We start from the raw sequence: 17597 nt of genomic DNA, 5'->3' as shown, positions 1-17597 counted from the left end.
GAAGTTGTCCAGAGATCCGAAGACGACCTCTAGTGTGATTGAGCCCGTACAGCGGGCCTCTATACATGGTATGACTCCTTTAAAGGTAGTCTTTGTGGGCTTAATTCTTGAGGGGTTAATGCCCATTTTGCGCGCTGTATCCTGATAGAGCAGGTTCAGGATGCTACCCCCATCCATGAGGACTCGCGTGAGATGGAATCCATCGATGATTGGGTCGAGGACTAGTGTGGCTGAACCGCCATACCGGATACTGGTCGGATGGTCCCTGTGATCAAAAGTGATTAGACAGAAAGACCATGGGTTGAACTTTGGGGCGACTGGCTCCATCGCGTAGACGTCCCTGAGCGTGCGCTTGCGTTCCCTCTTGGGGATATGGGTAGCGTATATCATGTTCACCGTTTTGACCTGAGGGGGAAACTTCTTCTGTCCCCCCGTGTTCAGTGGCCGAGGCTCCTCGTCATAGTCCTCGCTTTGCGACCCCTTCTCCTTATTCTCGGCATTTAACTTGCCGGCCTGTTTGAAAACCCAACAATCTCTGTTGGTGTGGTTGGCTGGTTTTTCTGGGGTGCCATGGATCTGGCACGGACGATCGAGTATGCGGTCCAGGCTAGATGAGCCCGAATTGTTCTTATTGTATGGCTTCTTCCGCTGACCGGACTTGGAGCCACTGAATCCGGCGTTGACCGTCGTGTCGTCAGTATTGTTGCCATTGTTTCGACGCTTACCCATGTTGTGTCGGGGCTTGCCATTGCTATCCTTGGCTTCGGAGGTGCCAGGTTCGCTTGCATTATTATTGCAACGGGCTAGCCAACTATCTTCGCCCGCACAGAAGCGGGTCATAAGTGTCGTAAGGGCTGCCATGGACTTCGGCTTTTCCTGCCCGAGATGGCGGGCGAGCCATTCGTCATGGATGCTATGCTTAAAGGCCGCTAAGGCTTTGGCATCCGGACAGTCGACGATCTGGTTCTTTTTAGTTAAGAACCTAGTCCAGAATTTCCTGGCTGACTCTCCGGGCTGTTGGACTATATGACTTAAGTCATCTGTATCCGGAGGTCGGACATATGTTCCTTGGAAGTTGTCGAGGAAGGCTCCTTCCAAGTCCTCCCAGCTGCCAATGGAGTTTTCGGGCAGACTGTTCAACCAGTATCGAGCTGGTCCTTTGAGTTTCAGTGGGAGGTATTTGATGGCGTGGAGATCATCACCGTGGGCCATATGAATATGGAGAAGAAAATCCTCGATCCATACCGCGGGGTCTGTTGTCCCATCATATGATTCAATGTTTACGGGTTTGAACCCTTCTGGGAATTCGTGATCCATCACCTCGTCTGTGAAGCAGAGAGGGTGTGTTGCGCCTCTATATTGGGCCACATTGCGACGTAGCTCCGATGGAGTCCGTCTGCGGTTTTCGGCCCGGGTGTGACTGGGCTTGTCACGTCCGAATAGATAGCCGTCGTCCCGTGTCGGGGAACGTCCTCGCGATCCGTAGATCAATCTGGTATGTCCTGCTCTATTGTCCAGGTCCTGCCGAAGGTCGTAGGTATGTCCCCGAGCTGTTTTATCTCTGCCTTTACGGTGAGGTGGGGCGGGTGGTTTTCGGCTTGAGTCGCCGCTTTGTCCCGACCACGTGGTGGTCGGTCAGCCATATTGCGCGATAACGGTACGGGTTCCAGTGCCTCATCATCGAACTGAGGTACCAATCTATGCTTCGGGTAACTTTTGGCTGGGCGCCTGAGGCCATATTCCTCGGCTGCCAGGACATCAGTCCATCTATCATTTAGTAGATCTTGGTCAGCTTGAAGCTGCTGCTGCTTCTTTTTCAGGCTCCTTGCAGTGGCTATTAGCTGGCGCTTAAAGCGGTCCTACTCAAGAGGTTCCTCAGTCACGATAAAATCCTCGTTGCCGAGGCTCACCTCCTCCTCGGAGAGCGGAACATAATTACTGTCCTCCGAGTCTTCGTTTATGGCCTGTTCATCAGGGCTTACTTGTCCATCTTCCCGTTCGTCCTGTTCGGAAGTTGCCTCAACGGGGTCTTCATTGTTTTCGGCACCGTCCGGAGTGTTATCGTCTCCTGTGCCGGTGTTGCTGTCTTTGCTGCGACGTGATTTAGAGTGGCGCCGCTGACGCCGACGCTTTGGTTGTGTCTTTGGGGGGTCATCCTCAACTGGATTTTCCTTGTCATCGCCGCTATTATCTTTTGGTGCATCCACCATATATACGTCATATGAGGAAGTGGCCGTCCATCGTCCGGTGAACGGCGGGTTTTGGGCCTCCTCTTCTCCGGCATCGTCGTCCATACCGTCGATGTCTTCGGAGCCGTAATCGAGCGTGTCGGTTAAGTCCTCGACAGTGGCTATGAAGTGGGTGGTGGGTGGGAAGCGAAATTCCTTGTCATCAGCCTCCAGTTCGAACCAGATATAATTCGGCTGTGAGTCCCCCGCTAAGGATAGATTTTTTAATGAGTTTAGCACGTCGCCTAAAGGCGAGTGCCGGAAGATGTCCGCGGAGCTGAATTCGGCGATCGATGATTGATCCAGCTCGACGAGCGCGGACGCACGTGGTTCGGAACCTGTAGCCGGAAACAAGTCTGAGGTTCCTGTGACACAGACGTCACCCGAGGTTAAGTCTGTGTGCGGCTCCAACGCCGCGGAGTCTGCGGCTTCCGTGGCGGGGTTGAGCTTCCCGTCCTCGGATGGCGCGATCTGCTCCGGATCTAAGGCCAGAGCAGTTACAGGTACTATCTCCTGGGCATGGTCCGACAACAGATTTACGTCATGTTCATCGTGGTGGCAGGGAGCGGTTGCCGTGGTCTCGAATCCGTTGAAGATCAAGTCTCCGCGGATATCCGCGACGTAGTTCAAGCTTCCAAATCTGACCTGATGGCCAGGGGCGTAGCTTTCGATCTGCTCCAGATGGCCAAGCGAGTTGGCCCGCAGTGCAAAGCCGCCGAATACGAAGATCTGTCCGGGAAGGAAGGTTTCCCCTTGGACAGCATTGTTGTAGACGATCGAAGGAGCCATCAAACGTTTTGACGACGGCACAGTGGAACTCTCAATGAAAGCACCAATGTCGGTGTCAAAACCGGCGGATCTCGGGTAGGGGGTCCTGAACTGTGCGTCTAAGGTGATGGTAACAGGAGACATGGGACACAATGTTTACCCAGGTTCGGGCCCTCTCTATGGAGGTAATACCCTACTTCCTGTTTGATTGATCTTGATGAATATGAGTATTACAAGAGTTGATCTACCACGAGATCGTAATGGCTAAAACCCTAGAAGTCTAGCCTGTATGACTATGATTATGAGTCTTCGGCCCTACGGGCCTAACCCTCTGGTTTATATAGACACCGGAGGGATCTAGGGTTACATAAAGTCGGTTACAGAGAAAGGAATCTTCATATTTGGTCTCCAAGCTTGCCTTCCACGCCAAGGAGAGTCCCATCCGGACACGGGAGAAAGTCTTCGGTCTTCGTATCTTCACAGCCCATCAGTCCGGCCCATGTCTAACAGGTCGGACGCCCGAGGACCCCTTAGTCCAGGACTCCCTCAATGATCCTTGCATGGTCACCTGCAGCCATAGGTAGCCAACGGGCCGGTCCGGGCACGACACAGGCTAGCACAGGATGCAGACACCAATTTATAAGCATGTTGTGTCGTGCTGGCACATGGACCTGGCCCCACATCACATCAACTAGACGGTCTGGCGCGACACAGCTCGTGTGCCGGGTGGCCCCAATGCTTTTAGGCCTTTTGGGTTGTTTTTGCGCCAATTTTTGGCCTTTTGGAGCAACAAGTTAAATCGGATAAATTTAAAAAAAAATGGGTCGTGTTGTGTTGGCACGCGAGTCTGCCCTCGGCGGACGAGCACGACACACGGCGTGCCACAGGCCAAGCACGACTCATTTAGTCGCATGTCGGGCCCATTACGTGTCTGGCACGCGTGCTCGTGAGTTGGCCCACAAAAAAAAAACCCTATTTGGCTAGCTCTTCCTGCAACATGTGAGTCACATGAGGTAGTAACCCTCCAGCCTTGTGCTGGTGGTGATACGGTTTACTTTCTTAGTTTGGTTTTGTTTGTTTTGTAAAGCAAAGCTGGCGGTTTCGTTAATAGAAATCGACGAGAAGGCTCGTTGTCAAAAGGAAAAACTTGGCCTTGCCCATCCGCAAGTGCCTTTCTGCTCCGAGCTTAAATGAACTCGGTGAACAATAAAGTCTATTTTTTTGAGAGAAACATTGACAAAAGTTCTAAGTGCTTGCAAAAATCATCATTGAATCACATTCCTGTAAGGTGTGGCAAAAAACAACAACATATTCAATGCTCCAAAATGCTTTTGAAAGTAGCATTTTCAGAGTACCTTTTTTTTACCACGCCTTCTAGGAATGTGATTTCATGACGAATTTTCGCAAGCACTTAAGACTTTTGTCAATGTTTCTTATTTTTTGAATTTCTTTTATTTTGTTTTGATCTTAGTGTTTACCCGAGCTCATTTACTCTGTGTCCTTACCGTTCATAACTTCTTTCTTTCTACCGGCTTCTCTTTTGTTACTGTATTTGTCAGCGGCCGCAAAGCTGTGCATCGCACAGAGTCTGCTCCTTTGACGGTCATACCATGCATTTTTTTTTTGTGAAAGGTGATACCATACCTGGAGTAGGCACGTAGCACATCACTCGAACTAGGAAGCACCGCGTCCATCCTTTCACCCTAATGGACATGTGCAACAGGGATCCTGCAATGTTCTCTCTAGTCTACCAAATGAAAAGCCACTTTTATTAGCAATCAAAAAAGATACCCTAGCTAAAACCCGTATAGAGAAAGCATAACATACGGCATAAAATCGCACTACTTCCCAACTAATTTATGAAAATATCGAAAGAAAGGTAATGTAGAACTTACTTCAGCTGCTAAGGCCTTATACAATGCTAAGCTGCCAAGGTCGACGGTGGACGAGGTCCACCAACCCCGGGGTCCCGATTCCCAGTATATGCTCTCTCGCCTCGTCTCGTGGGTGGTGCGAGGGAATCCGGTGCGGCTCGGCCCCCCAACCGCGGCTTCCATCCCACTCCTGCTTCCACTAAAGCGTTATCCCCCGCGTGGCCGCCTCTCCGCCGTCCAGCCACCGATCCGACGGCCACGGAAGCCCGAGCGACCGGCCCCGGACGCACGGCGCTTTCCCCCCATATATCTTTCGCGTCGCCAGAAAGGAAGGCCACGCCTCAAAGTTAATATCGCGGCATCGGGTCCTGCGCTGCGCGCCTGCTGCTGCTCCCTCGCCCGCCTCCGCTGCCGTCCCGCGAGATCAACCCCGCCGGTGAGGGATCCCTCTCCCCCCCCCCCCCCCCCCCCCCCTCGCCGTCGGTTCCGTTTCGGGTGGCCGCACCGGTTGCTTCGCCGCCCGTTCGACGGGGCGGCGGCGCTGGTTTGTTGAGGCGTGGCGCTGTGCCACTGTACTGTACGAGTGAGCGCATTTCCTGGTTCCTGTCGCTTGCAGTCCGTTCTTTTGCTGTTTTTTTTTCCGGTTACGGGCTCTAGTTCGGTGGTTTCGGTGGGATCCTTCTGCTCTGATTCGTCTGAGGGATGGTGTTGCGTTTCGCGATCGGTCCATTGTGGTATGGTTCGTGGCCTCTTTCTCGTCTGCTTCTTCCCTTTTTGCTCCGCAGGTAAAATTTCCCCCTCCGTTTACCTGCTCCTCCATCTCTCTCTGTGTACGTTCCTGTGCATTTCGGTGGCCTTGGACGCTCTTTCCACCGCGATTCAAGCGCTCAAATCTCCCCTGAGTTTCGAACAGGACGAGGACGACGACGAGAACTCGGCGGCGCTTTTTTTCGATTTTTTTAATCTGTTCTCTGGATTTTGTCCGATCTGTTTCGCGGCCGCAGAGGCGCGGATATTTTCCTCCTTCCGTGGTGTTTCTTCTCTTCCTTTTTGAGCAACTTCTCTTTCCTCGAGTTTGCCAAACTTGTAGCAGCATGCGTCGCTGCTCTCCAAATCTGTTCGTTGCGGTTGCGGCGGCTGTATCCCCTCTTAGATAAAGTTTTTTTTACCCGCATTTGTGCTTGTACTCTTGGATGATTCTGTTACTATTTCTAGAGAAGAGAACACGAGTTGGACCATGCGGTAGTTGTTCTTCAGGGGAAGGCTCTTAATCTCGGCTGATGCTTCAGGGGAAGGCTCTAAATCTCGGCTGATGTTCAGTTAGTATTTAGGACGTGATGGCGACGTCATCTTCCGAATTATTTTATTTTGCTTCCGAAGATCATGCTAGCTTTGACTAATACGTACACTACAGTCCTGTTCAGTCATCGCTTAGATTATTAGCCTAGGTCCTGTCTATCTGTTAAATTAATGTTACTTGTTAATATTGTTTACTTGATAGTATATTGCTACTATTCTTTGGATGTTACTTGTTAGAAGGGTTTACATTAGCCTTTTGCGTGTGGACGTGTGGCTTTGCCGACTGGGGACTTTCTCTGGCTTTTCAGTTTGTTGCTTGCCAATGAAGTTACTTAGATCTGTCTTCCTTTGCAACCATTTTCCGTTTGTATGCAAATTGTTTTCACTGACAGGAGGACACATACGTGAGCACTCAATTGGTCCTTCAGGTCATGAATGTTGCAGTAGTCGTTTGTATTGCATAAGTGTACAATTTACTTGCTAGTATATGATATGGTCAATTATCAGGCAATATAGAGACTGGAGTGATGCATATTCAGGAAACATGGAAACTCTGTATTCTTGAATGCAGCTGCGCTGTGTTTATGGGTAGTTGCCAACACAATGATATACTCCCTCCGTCCCAAAATAAGTGACTCAACTTTGTACTAACTTTGTACTAAAACTAGTACAAAGTTGAGTCACTTATTTTGGGACAGAGGGAGTATGTTATTGGGATGGACAAAGTTGAATTACTCGTGATATATGTGTCAGTATTGATGTGAAAGAGCTAATGGTCAGGATTAGGCAACTCATGCAAAAACATGAGAGGTAACACAATGTACATTGGACTCCCACTCGACCTGACCCCCGCGTCGCCCCCGCTCGGGCGGGGCCGAAACCTTCCTCGGATCGGTGGCGGCGGCACGGAGGGCCTGGTGGACGGGTCGGCAGCATGCGTGGTCTAGCCTCCCGTCAGAGATCTGGCCGGTGCGGCCTGCTCGCTGCGCGGCGACACAGACCGGTGGCGGCCCGTGCACATGATGCTAGATGGAGGTTCGTCGAGCAGGTCCGGGTGAAAACCTTGCTCTCGGCTAGTTGCCAAGGCCGGCGATGGCGGCACTCTTCTGTGTCGTTGCTTCTTGAAGGCATTGTCGTAGAGAAGCTCCAGACCTCTATCCGCTACCTCCGGGGGGAACCCTAGATCAGTCGATCGGATGAGGGCGGCGTTCTTGTGTTGTTCCCCCTTGGGGACGTCATTCTTGGAGGGGTGCATAGGCTCGAAGGACCAGTGGACAGCTTCTGCGGTGCAGCGGCGGTTCTTGTGACGCATCGACGATGTGGAGTCTCGGTTGCGGGGCGTTGCAGGTTCTCGGCGACGGATGCGTGATGATGGATGCACGTAGGGTGGTGGTGTTGTTTGGTGCCGTGGTGGCGTCAACGGCAGGCCTGACAAGGTGGATGCGTCAGGCTCTGAAGATGGACCGGTGGCAGACGGTGGCGACAGCCTCTGCAGCGTGCGCATATGGTGCCCGCTGACAGTGCGCCGAACCGGTGTGTGACCCAGATCTGGCAATGCGGCTTGGTTGGGGCCTCCGGCTTTAGATATTTGGTGTGAGGTCAGGGTATGCGGCCCCGACAATCTGCACCCCTTCATCAAGTGGATAGGAGTAGCGGCAGATCCCGGCAGATGGTGGCTTCAGACATATTGATGTATTATTTTGTAAGGTCTTGATGAATAAGTAATAAAATGGCTGCATGCATCACCCTGATGCAGAGGCCGGGGGTCATCCTCCTTTTCGAAAAAAATTGCACAAACATGAGAATACAAGGTCAGGTTTTCCGTTTTTGGATAGTCCATACATTGGACATTTCCTCTAGATGGTCAAGCATCAGGTTGAGATTTATTTGCCCATTACATATCTTTCACCATCCAACATTCACACACACACACACAAGCAGCCCGGTGCATGTAGCTCCCGCTTGTGCAGGGTCCAGGGAAGGGTCCGACCACTTTGGGTCTATTGTACCACCCAACATTCAGTAGAGCATTATTCAGGTTAATATGTTGAGTTATGTAAGATGTGATGCCATTTTCAGATTTTATTTTGTTTTCATAACTAAGATCATGCTAGCTTTGATTAATCTACTACAGTCCTGTCCTGGCATAGATTATTAGCCTATTCTAACTGCAGCTCGTGCCTATCTGTTAAATTAATGTTACTTGCTACTAGTATTGTTTACTGATGTCTTGCTAGTGTTCTTTTGTAAGTTACTTGTGAGAAGGGGTGTGCACTTTACATTTGCTTTTTGTGTGTGGGCGGGTGGCTTTGGAATTACCCCGCCTAACTGGACCTCTAGCGTCTAGCCTTTCAGTTTGTTGAATGCTAGCGAGGTTACTTAGATCTGTCTTTCTTTGCGACAATTATCTGTTTGTATGTGAATGATTTTCACTGACAGGAGAACACTGACGTGAGGATTCAATTGGTTCTCCAGGTCATGGATGTTGTATTAGTCATTTGTATTGGATAAGTACATAATTTGTCTGCTATTATGTGATATGGTCAGTAATCTGGCAATAGAGGCCAGAGTGATACATATTCAGGAACATGGAAATCGGGTATTCTTGAATACAACTGTGCTGAGTTTAGGGAAGTTGCCAACATGAGGGTTCTTGGGATGGGCAAAGTTGAATCTACTTGTATTGTCGACAGGTTTTTGCAACAAACTAATTTATTTGCCCATTACATAGCTTTCACTACCCAACATGCAGTAGAGCATTATTCAGATTAATATGCGGAGGATGACATTGTTAGCTTCGACAGTAAGATGTTTAAAATTTAGTTTGTTGCATGAAATTTTGAAGTTCTGTAATGTTTTCCCGCCCTATGTTTGGAGCCTCTCTTAACATGTCTTTGTTCAAGTACTTATGTTTGCTTGTTGCTATAGAGAATCTAGTTACTTACCGATGATATTTTCTAATTATATAGCCATGGCTGGAGAAGCTGATGGGAAGACCTACCAGGTATCAAGGATGCCCCCTGCTGCTCTCAATGAGCGCATCCTTTCTTCCATGTCTCAAAAGCATGTTGCTGCTCACCCATGGCACGACTTGGAGATAGGTATTGTGCACCCTCAGTTGAACAATGTTAAGATAATTTTGCTAAGATATGATTTTGTATGATTTACTTTTTTGCTGTGTTCTACAGAATTTTAAATTGCATAAAATTTTGTACTGTGCTGCAAGTGTTTCTGTGTAAATATGTCTTGCTAGTTACTATATTTCCTTTGAAAATGCAGGTCCAGGGGCTCCTGCAGTTTTCAACTGTGTAAGTTTATCTTTCGAATAGTTTAGCTTTAAATATAGTCGATGTTCTGATTACATTGATTAATATCAGATTTGAGTTTTACCTTCATGCTTGCATTTATTTTCAAATTTTGCCATAGGGACTGAAATTAACCTACCTGGTTCTGAAGTCTTGAAATCTTCCTTTTGAAACTTCCAGACTTGTATTGATTCCATAATAAATAGGGCCAGGTTTATTGAAACTTTTTGGGCCATTCTAGAGTTTGCAGTTCCTGCTACCAGTTTGGCTTTCACGTGATATATACTAGCTCAGGCATGTCTCAAGTTATCATACTAAGCCATAGTTGTATGCATCAATCTTACTCAAAGATTGTGTAGACCAGCTAAGACAAGATGTTCTATTCTGGATTTCCATTTTATTTTCCTGTCTTTATCTGCTGTGTTATTAAGTTCTGTGCAGTTACACAGACTTGTTTTTTCTTTTCTTTCATTTCCAGGTGGTTGAGATTCCTAGAGGCAGCAAGGTTAAGTATGAGTTGGACAAAGCAACTGGTCTTATCAAGGTCAGCCTGCAGTACATCGTTTTGCCTTTGTAGCATCATGTTACTTAACTCCCTGTTGAATCCTAAAGGGTGTCGTTAGAATCCAGCTGTTATGCTCAGAATGTAAAAGGGAGATTAAAAACACTATCTATTAACACTGCATATATAAATTAAATAATACTGACAAAAGGTCATGCCTTAATAACGTGCCACTAACTGTAGGTTGGTCAGTTAAGTAGTAGTACATGAATGTGGAGAACTTGCATGTTATGGCTATTTTTTTTTCTGCATTGACAAAAGAAATCCTGAACGTTTTGCTTGTTTCAGGTTGATCGTGTTCTTTACTCCTCAGTTGTGTACCCACACAACTATGGCTTCATTCCGCGCACGCTCTGTGAGGATAATGACCCAATGGACGTCCTTGTCCTGATGCAGGTATCTAATGGATGTGGTTCTTAAACATTTGTACACTGTATAAGCTTTGTTCTGACGTCACTGCTCTTTCTCCTGGACAGGAACAAGTTGTTCCTGGTTGCTTCCTGCGTGCCCGTGCTATTGGGCTTATGCCTATGATTGACCAGGTTAGATTTCGCCATCACTTTATTACATTGAAGATGCCTTGTTTGATATCAGTATGGACAATAAATTATTTGCTTGTATTCCACTGCACAATTTAAAGATTGCTTGATGCATGAGACTTGACAAAGGCAGCAAAAACAAATGAAGAAGAGTTAGAGTACCATTTACAAAGTGGGTTCTATCTGGCTTCTGAGTTCTTACATTAGTTAATCATTTGATGTCACTAGGGTGAGAAAGATGACAAGATCATAGCTGTGTGTGCTGATGATCCTGAGTACCGTCACTTCAGAGACATCAGTGAACTTCCCCCGCATCGCCTTCAGGAGATCCGTCGCTTCTTTGAAGACTGTACATTCCTCAACTATGATCAACTTCACTGTCCATTCCAAAATTCTATGTGCCAGATCATGAACTGAACTAACTGGATTGTGGCCATTGAACTTGTGACAGACAAGAAGAATGAGAACAAGGAGGTTGCAGTGAATGATTTCCTCCCAGCAGAAGATGCCATCAACGCAATCAAGTACTCGATGTGAGTTTTGCTGCTTCATACTAGTACTAACATTGTTTTACTCTACTAGCATATTGACTCTATACTGCCTTCTGTTATCCTTTTTTTTTGCGGGTGGCTTACTGTTATCCGAACCGATTCTTGCGCTGAACCGCTTAACTGCTATACATGGCAGGGACCTCTACGGTTCGTACATCATGGAGGGCTTAAGGAAGTGATCTCCAGTTGGTGGACTGCAGATGCTACGCTATCCGCCCTACGGCTTATCAATAGTACGGCAGACATTTATGTTAACATGATGATCGAAAACCATCAGTCTGTCGGGGATATATATATATACCTTCTGTCCATGCTGAGCCAAGCATGGGTACATTTTCCTTCCGTATATGCCATGTCAGGTCCAAGTATTTGACCTCTTGCTGGAACCTTTTTTGTCAAACCGTCTCTTAACTGAGCGGCTGCTTAATAGGAAATCAGCGTTACGCGAAGGCGCGTGTGCTTGCCTCCAGTCCGTTTAACCGTGTGATATCTTGATGTTGTGTGGTATCCGCTGGTTTCGCTTTCCCTGTTTTTTTTTTCCATTAGTTTTCTGTGAACGTCCTCAGCTGTTGTCACCATCATGGAATCCTGTGTAGTCTTTGTCACAGGAGTTCAGAGCTGTTGGAACTTTTTCAAGGAACGTCCTCACCTGTTGTCACCGTCATCAGTTTTCTCTCTCTATTCATCTCAGCCACATCCCTTTGCATCACGCCATCGCATTGCTAGTTTCCTTCACGTTTAGATTCTCTGGATGAACTGAATATCCAATTCTACGCTCGGGCTCATCTACACCTGATGAACAGTAAATTCAAAAATAATAAAATTCTGAATTTTTTTGTGGAGAAAGATGACTTAGTGCGTTTCAAATTTCAAAGCATTTGGACATCTAAGTAGTTCTTAGCAAAATAAACAAAATCAGGTCCAGACAGTGCACCAACGGCAAACTTCCAAATGCTCTGAAATTTGGCACGAACATCACGCGCTTCATCATCTCTCTCCACACACAAAAAAAAGAATTTTTAAAAGAATTTTACTATTTTTAATGATTTTTTTAGTCACTCCCATGAGCCTAGGAGCCGAAACGCCTCACTCCTGGATGGTCTCGTTTTTTATGTTTAATCTCTCTAGTCTCTTGGATTGTGGATCCTCGTAGCGTCGTTCTAAGAAGAGTTTGTTCGTATTCTGTTGAGGTGTTGATTAGTCTACATTTCCTGCCCAATTGTTATTACGATCTGTAATACAGTGAAAGACCACGGTGTTAAAAATACCTTTCTTGCACCGGGTGACATGTTGAATGGCCAATTTGCACCACAGATAGGAAAGGCAGGCGAATGAACGAGGCTTTTCTGCTCGGCAAGCCGCATTGCTGGAGTTATGCAGTAGTACAACTCTTATTCAACCGGCACGGTGATTGGAGGTGGTGATTCTAAGAGAGCACCGTTGCTTGAAACATGGAGATCCGAACAGGAGTAAACGAGTTGACAAACATGGAAATGCATGTATCATATTTATTCAAGATTACCAGACCTGACACAGTACCGCATGCTCTGCGACAATCCAAAGTAATCTAGACATGTTCCAAAATCTCTACCCTCACGAAACCCTCCTCCAAGGGTTACAGTATGCCAAAGGAACCTAGTATCCAGTAATAATGTTCAATTTCGATAATGATGTGACACTGAGCAGTCTAGCATACAATGATAGGGTAATCAAGCTCCGAGCATATGAAGCATGATTGCATTTTGGGCGTGCATTCTGTTCTCTGCCTGGGGGAATACGATCGAATTGGGCGCCTCGATGGCACCGTCCGTTACCTCTACCCCTCTCTCCGCAGGCAAACAATGCATAAGGAAGGCTTTTGGACCAGCCATCTCCATCAGGGCTTCATCCACCTGCAGGGACCAAGAATCACAAAAAGTGTCAGCTAAGGGCCAATCCATGCACCGAGACTACTGACTGCGAATGATTGAATTACAAGGACTTGATATCAGGCAACTTCTAGTAAAGTTCATCAAACTCTAAACATCCAAACATAAAAGGAACAAGTTTGTTAGTTCCTGGTAGACCAACAATATGGACATTTCCAAGGAGATGTAGCTACAACCTAGCAACCAAAACATGAATGAGAAATGAACAGGTATCAACAATCCAATAGGAATGAGATGTCCACAGATCAAAATTGGTGTAAATGACAGTATAAAACAAGAGGTAGACTGACCATGAATCCTTGGAATACTTTTTTCCTATATTCAGCTTCCTCCTTTTGGCCCATGCTGGCCCAAACATCTGTATACACAACATCTGCTCCCTTAACTGCTTCCTTGGGATCATTTGTTATTTCAATCTTACTTCCAGCACTCCTAGCGATCTCCACAGTTTTGGCATCTGGCTCAAAGCCCTTAGGACAAGCGCATACAAAGTGGAAGGGAATCACAGCAGCCAATAGAAGCCATGAGTGTACAATATTGTTGCCATCTCCAACATAGACAACCTACATAAACAATTAGGTTAAGAGAGAGAGAATTGGTCCCCGTAGAAGAAACCACCATATGCTGTTATTTTAAAGGTATAATCTACCTTGGTGTTTTCAATACGGCCAACGTGTTCAAGCATAGTGAGCGCATCAGCCATTATCTGGCACGGATGGTTGTAGTCTGTAAGGCCATTTATGACAGGTACAGGTGCATATTTTGCCAAGTCCAAAATATCCTGTCAAAAATCATACGAGATGTTAGAAAGACAATGTGATCATTAAGGTCAATTGCATGCAAGCACAATATAAATAGCTTAAGATAAAGTATCTCAATAACAAGCAAGCCAACAAAACAAGATTGTGTGCAAGTGAGTTCAGTGCCCAACCCCAAACATCAATTCGATGTTAAATTTATTATGAAAAATAAAGAAAAACAAATGAAGAAGCACATCAGAAAAAACTGCCACAACAATATTGTTTGATCATCAAATCCACCCATCCAAATATTTCCAGGTTGGCAGTTAGACAACTAGAATGAAACAAACTTACATTTTCAGGTATAGCTACACTATCATGGTTGATGCTTCATATTAAAAGGTTTCAGCCTGTGAAATGTCTTTTTCTTCTATCGCCCACTCATGGCTTCGGAGTAGATATCTAACTTTGCTTAAGCACCACAGAAATAACAACTTATAGTTATATCTAGATTGCAATCGTTAGGCGTTGTGGAACAGAAAGATTTAATATGCAGGAACTTGAATTAGAATCTGGTAAACCAGGTATAGAAATTTCATAAATCATAGTCATGGAACTAATGATCATACCTGGTGAGCAAAAACCCTGGCCATAATGATGTCATTATATCCAGAAAGTACACGAGCAACATCACGGGTCTCCTCACGCTTGCCCATCTGGATATCATCGGGACCTAAATAAACAGCATGCCCCCCAAGCAAGAAGAATCCTGTTTCAAATGAAACACGGGTCCTCATTGACGGCTTGGCGAAGATCATTGCCATCGACTTTCCTTTGAACGGTTGGAAGCTCCTGTCTCCTGACTTTATCATTGCCTTAACCTCAATTGCTCGGTTAAGGATCTTCATGATTGTATCTTTGTCAAAATCATTGATATGAAGAAAATCCTTAGGAAGCTGTTTGGCTGCAAGGAAATTTAGTGTTGTTAATAAAGTTAGCAAAAATTTGGTACACCTTCAACATTGCTCTGATGCACAAAACTTTTGAAATGCACACCTAAGTTTCCGTCACTCACATGCTTCCAGGAAGGAAAAAAAAACAGGATCAACGCTAATGAGCAAACAAGTGAATTTCAGAGCTAACATCTTTACCATAAGAAGAACTCTTGCTCATTGGTGATGACAGGTGAGGAACAAAGTAGGTGAGCACAATATAACAGTGATGATGGGGACAATGAAAACACAGCCTGTGTTTTGCAGTGTCGAACCAGAAAAAACTGTACATTTCTTGTTTGATCACCATACGATTAGTGTGATCTCTCGGCGTGTATCCCCAGTAAAAATAATTTCTCATCCAGTGTCACATAAAAATGATCAACATAAATTTGACATAGCTGATGATCAATCATAGTGGGTCTTATATTTGGCACCCCCCTTCATTCTGTACCAAAAGCTGTTTGAGACTATAAGCTTTGTGCGCTGCTAGCAACTACTACCTCTGTTCACAAATATAAGATGTTTTGGATATTTCAATATGGACTACATACAGACTGAAATGAGTGAAAAAATATACTAAAACGTTTCTATATACATCCGATTCAGAAAAAAGTTAGAACCTTATATTTGTGAACGGAGGGAGTACTAACTAGTCCCCGAGGAATCGACATTGGCAGAGGATTGGAAACTACCCAAACTGGGAGCCCTGGAAGCTACTCAAGTTTCACGGCAGGTACCATGTCACAACTTATTATTTCCTGTGTGTCAAATCAATTTCGAACAAATACAAGAACCCCACTACTAGTAGAACCCTAGTTACTAGGTCCCCTAATCAACAAAAACAATTCAATGCAGAAACCCTAACCATCTTTCCCAGTGGAGGGGACCGCGGCAGGGCTGGACACTGCGGCGGCCGCGACCCCGTGGCGGGCTGCGGAGGCGGAGGATGCGGCGATTGGTCGCGCTGAGGGCGGATGGAGGGGGAGCGACTGTGGGCGCCGGGTGGAGGCAGGGGTGGAGAGGACGAGGTGACCGCCGGAAATCGCCGCTGCAGCCATCGCAAGGAGGTGCTTCAGTGACTGTCGGCGACGGAGGGTGGAAGAAGGGGATACCGGAGGCTGGTTGCCACTGGAATCCGGCGGGGACGGACGGCGCGGCGGCTAGGGCGGCGGCCTGAGTGCGGCGGCTCGTGGCTGCGAGAAAGGTCGGGATGGACGGGCCAGCTGGAACCGGCGAGGGGCGTATGTAGAGAATTTTGTTACACTTGCCCTTTCGCATTTTTTCTACTAGAGGAACTAGCTGATTTCCCGTGCGTTGTCGCGGGACACCGTACCCTACCGACAAGACAAACGTTACTCTTCCTTCTTCCTTTTTTTTGGCTTCAGTGTCGTCATCTACTTCCTTCCATAAAGATCCAATATGACATGGTATGTTAGTGTTTACGATGCATGTCATTTGCTTTTTGTACGGATTTGCAATGCTCATATTTAGGTGTGCGTTTCTCTGAAAATTCAAATTTTTAATTAATCAGGCCATTCAAACTAATGCTTCATGTAATTTCCAAAACTAAATTCATTGTGATAACTCGTCAAAGGGAGTGAAGCAAAAGAATGCCGAGTTGGGAAGATGAAAAAACAGGATAAAGTCATACTAAAATCTGATAATGATATATAAAAAGTGAATATAATTCGGTTGATATATGCTTGCCCAGTAAACATAATTTGAACCACAAAGAGGCATGTAAAAAATAATCTTAGTGCATATGGGTTACTAATTTTTTATATCCAACCTAGAGTGAAGTTTTAAGACCATGTATTGAACCGAAAGGTCTTTCCCTTCAAAATTTAAATTTGTTCACAAAGTCCTATGTCTTACTCCCACTTAACTCCCTTCCTAGCAATCTCCATGTACATTTCTTCACACCTAAGTGCCACCAGAAATACAAGAAGATAAAGTATGTTGATGATGTTTCTCATGCTTGGCTACTTCTCTATCCGCTCCTTATCTGTGCGCTCACACTGGCTTCTTTGTTGTGTGTGTATTTCTTCCAAGTTTAGTGAATAGTTGCCGAGATCTCGTCATTTCCTACAAGAAATGCTTACATGTGAAGGGCACACGTTAAATCAAGGAGGACATGTGACGCACGCAATCGAATTTGTTTCAGGCTTCTCATCAACTGGTGCCTCGGCTGGGGTGAAGGGACTGGGAATTGTTTAATGTAAATAAAACACAGCTTAGAAATAAAAAGCACAAATCACCCTATGAATTTGGCTTTGAATTTGCCTTATTAATACTATTACTTTGCCATTTCTCTTTATGGAGCTCAGAAAGTTATAAGACCAGGGATACTCCACTGTGTGGGAAGCTTATGAATTCATGATCACGCTATATTAGTGTTCCCTAAAAAGAATAAGGAATAAAGCAGTAAAAAAGGGCTAAGCTTAGATTCATAGCTCCAGCTTTAGCCAGAAACATCTCAAGTATATGTATATACTGAAACTACATGACATCATATGTGGTACTATACAGAAAATTTAAGTCCTAATGACCTTTAGTCTCAAGTAGTATGAGCTAGCAACTGTCTTTCCCTCTCTCTAGTTCTAAATATGAACAATAGAGTAACAAAAGGCATGTGATTACTCAATCTCCTCATCTTTAAATAGTTCAGAATTCATCCAAATGATGTATTGTTATCCATTTGTGCTAGTTCCTCGGCTAGCTACAGAATGTACATTCTCCTCATGATCATCCCCTGTTACTCATTTTATTTCTTATGGTAAAGCACATATATAGAACATAGGGATGCCA

At 45.8% G+C, this 17597-nt stretch overlaps 2 protein-coding genes across 3 annotated transcripts; one reads left to right on the top strand and one right to left on the bottom strand.

The window, feature by feature from the left end:
* Positions 1–5063: 5063 nt before the first annotated feature.
* On the top strand, positions 5064–11595 carry LOC123145214 (soluble inorganic pyrophosphatase). Of its 2 annotated transcripts, none has more exons than XM_044564580.1 (9): positions 5064–5306; positions 9139–9270; positions 9449–9477; positions 9953–10018; positions 10325–10432; positions 10513–10578; positions 10804–10924; positions 11027–11108; positions 11263–11595. In XM_044564580.1, exons 2-9 carry the CDS (start codon positions 9141–9143, stop codon positions 11303–11305), a joined length of 645 nt encoding a protein of 214 aa, XP_044420515.1. In that variant the 5' UTR covers positions 5064–5306; positions 9139–9140; the 3' UTR covers positions 11306–11595. The 2 variants fall into 2 exon arrangements, with proteins under 2 accessions (XP_044420515.1, XP_044420514.1); XM_044564579.1 differs by lacking the exon at positions 5064–5306 and adding an exon at positions 5592–5655.
* A 1009-nt stretch (positions 11596–12604) lies between these two features.
* On the bottom strand, positions 12605–16041 carry LOC123145213 (ornithine carbamoyltransferase, chloroplastic). The gene is made up of 5 exons (XM_044564578.1): positions 15655–16041; positions 14424–14758; positions 13704–13835; positions 13345–13617; positions 12605–13018 (listed from the first exon to the last, which is right to left on the bottom strand). The coding sequence occupies exons 1-5, from the start codon at positions 15845–15847 to the stop codon at positions 12836–12838; spliced, it is 1116 nt and encodes a 371-aa protein (XP_044420513.1). The 5' UTR covers positions 15848–16041; the 3' UTR covers positions 12605–12835.
* Positions 16042–17597: the final 1556 nt, after the last annotated feature.

The sequence above is a fragment of the Triticum aestivum genome, chromosome 6D (genome assembly GCF_018294505.1).
Source record: "Triticum aestivum cultivar Chinese Spring chromosome 6D, IWGSC CS RefSeq v2.1, whole genome shotgun sequence".
Taxonomy (NCBI): Eukaryota; Viridiplantae; Streptophyta; class Magnoliopsida; order Poales; family Poaceae; genus Triticum; species Triticum aestivum.
Note: the sequence above shows the minus strand (reverse complement) of the source record. Positions and strands in the feature narration are given on the sequence as shown.

What these genes read in the sequence shown, in the direction of transcription:
- LOC123145213 (XM_044564578.1), bottom strand. Translation starts at nt 15,847, where the DNA reads ATGGCTGCAGCGGCGATTTCCGGCGGTCACCTCGTCCTCTCCACCCCT. An exon ending in GCCGTATTGAAAACACCAAG is followed by an intron (nt 13,618 to 13,703) that starts GTAGATTATACC and finishes TTGTTTATGTAG; the next exon opens with GTTGTCTATGTTGGAGATGG. An exon ending in AAGTATTCCAAGGATTCATG is followed by an intron (nt 13,019 to 13,344) that starts GTCAGTCTACCT and finishes TGGTCCCTGCAG; the next exon opens with GTGGATGAAGCCCTGATGGA.
- LOC123145214 (XM_044564579.1), top strand. Translation starts at nt 5,607, where the DNA reads ATGGTTCGTGGCCTCTTTCTCGTCTGCTTCTTCCCTTTTTGCTCCGCA. An exon ending in AAGCAACTGGTCTTATCAAG is followed by an intron (nt 10,019 to 10,324) that starts GTCAGCCTGCAG and finishes TGCTTGTTTCAG; the next exon opens with GTTGATCGTGTTCTTTACTC. An exon ending in CCGTCGCTTCTTTGAAGACT is followed by an intron (nt 10,925 to 11,026) that starts GTACATTCCTCA and finishes AACTTGTGACAG; the next exon opens with ACAAGAAGAATGAGAACAAG.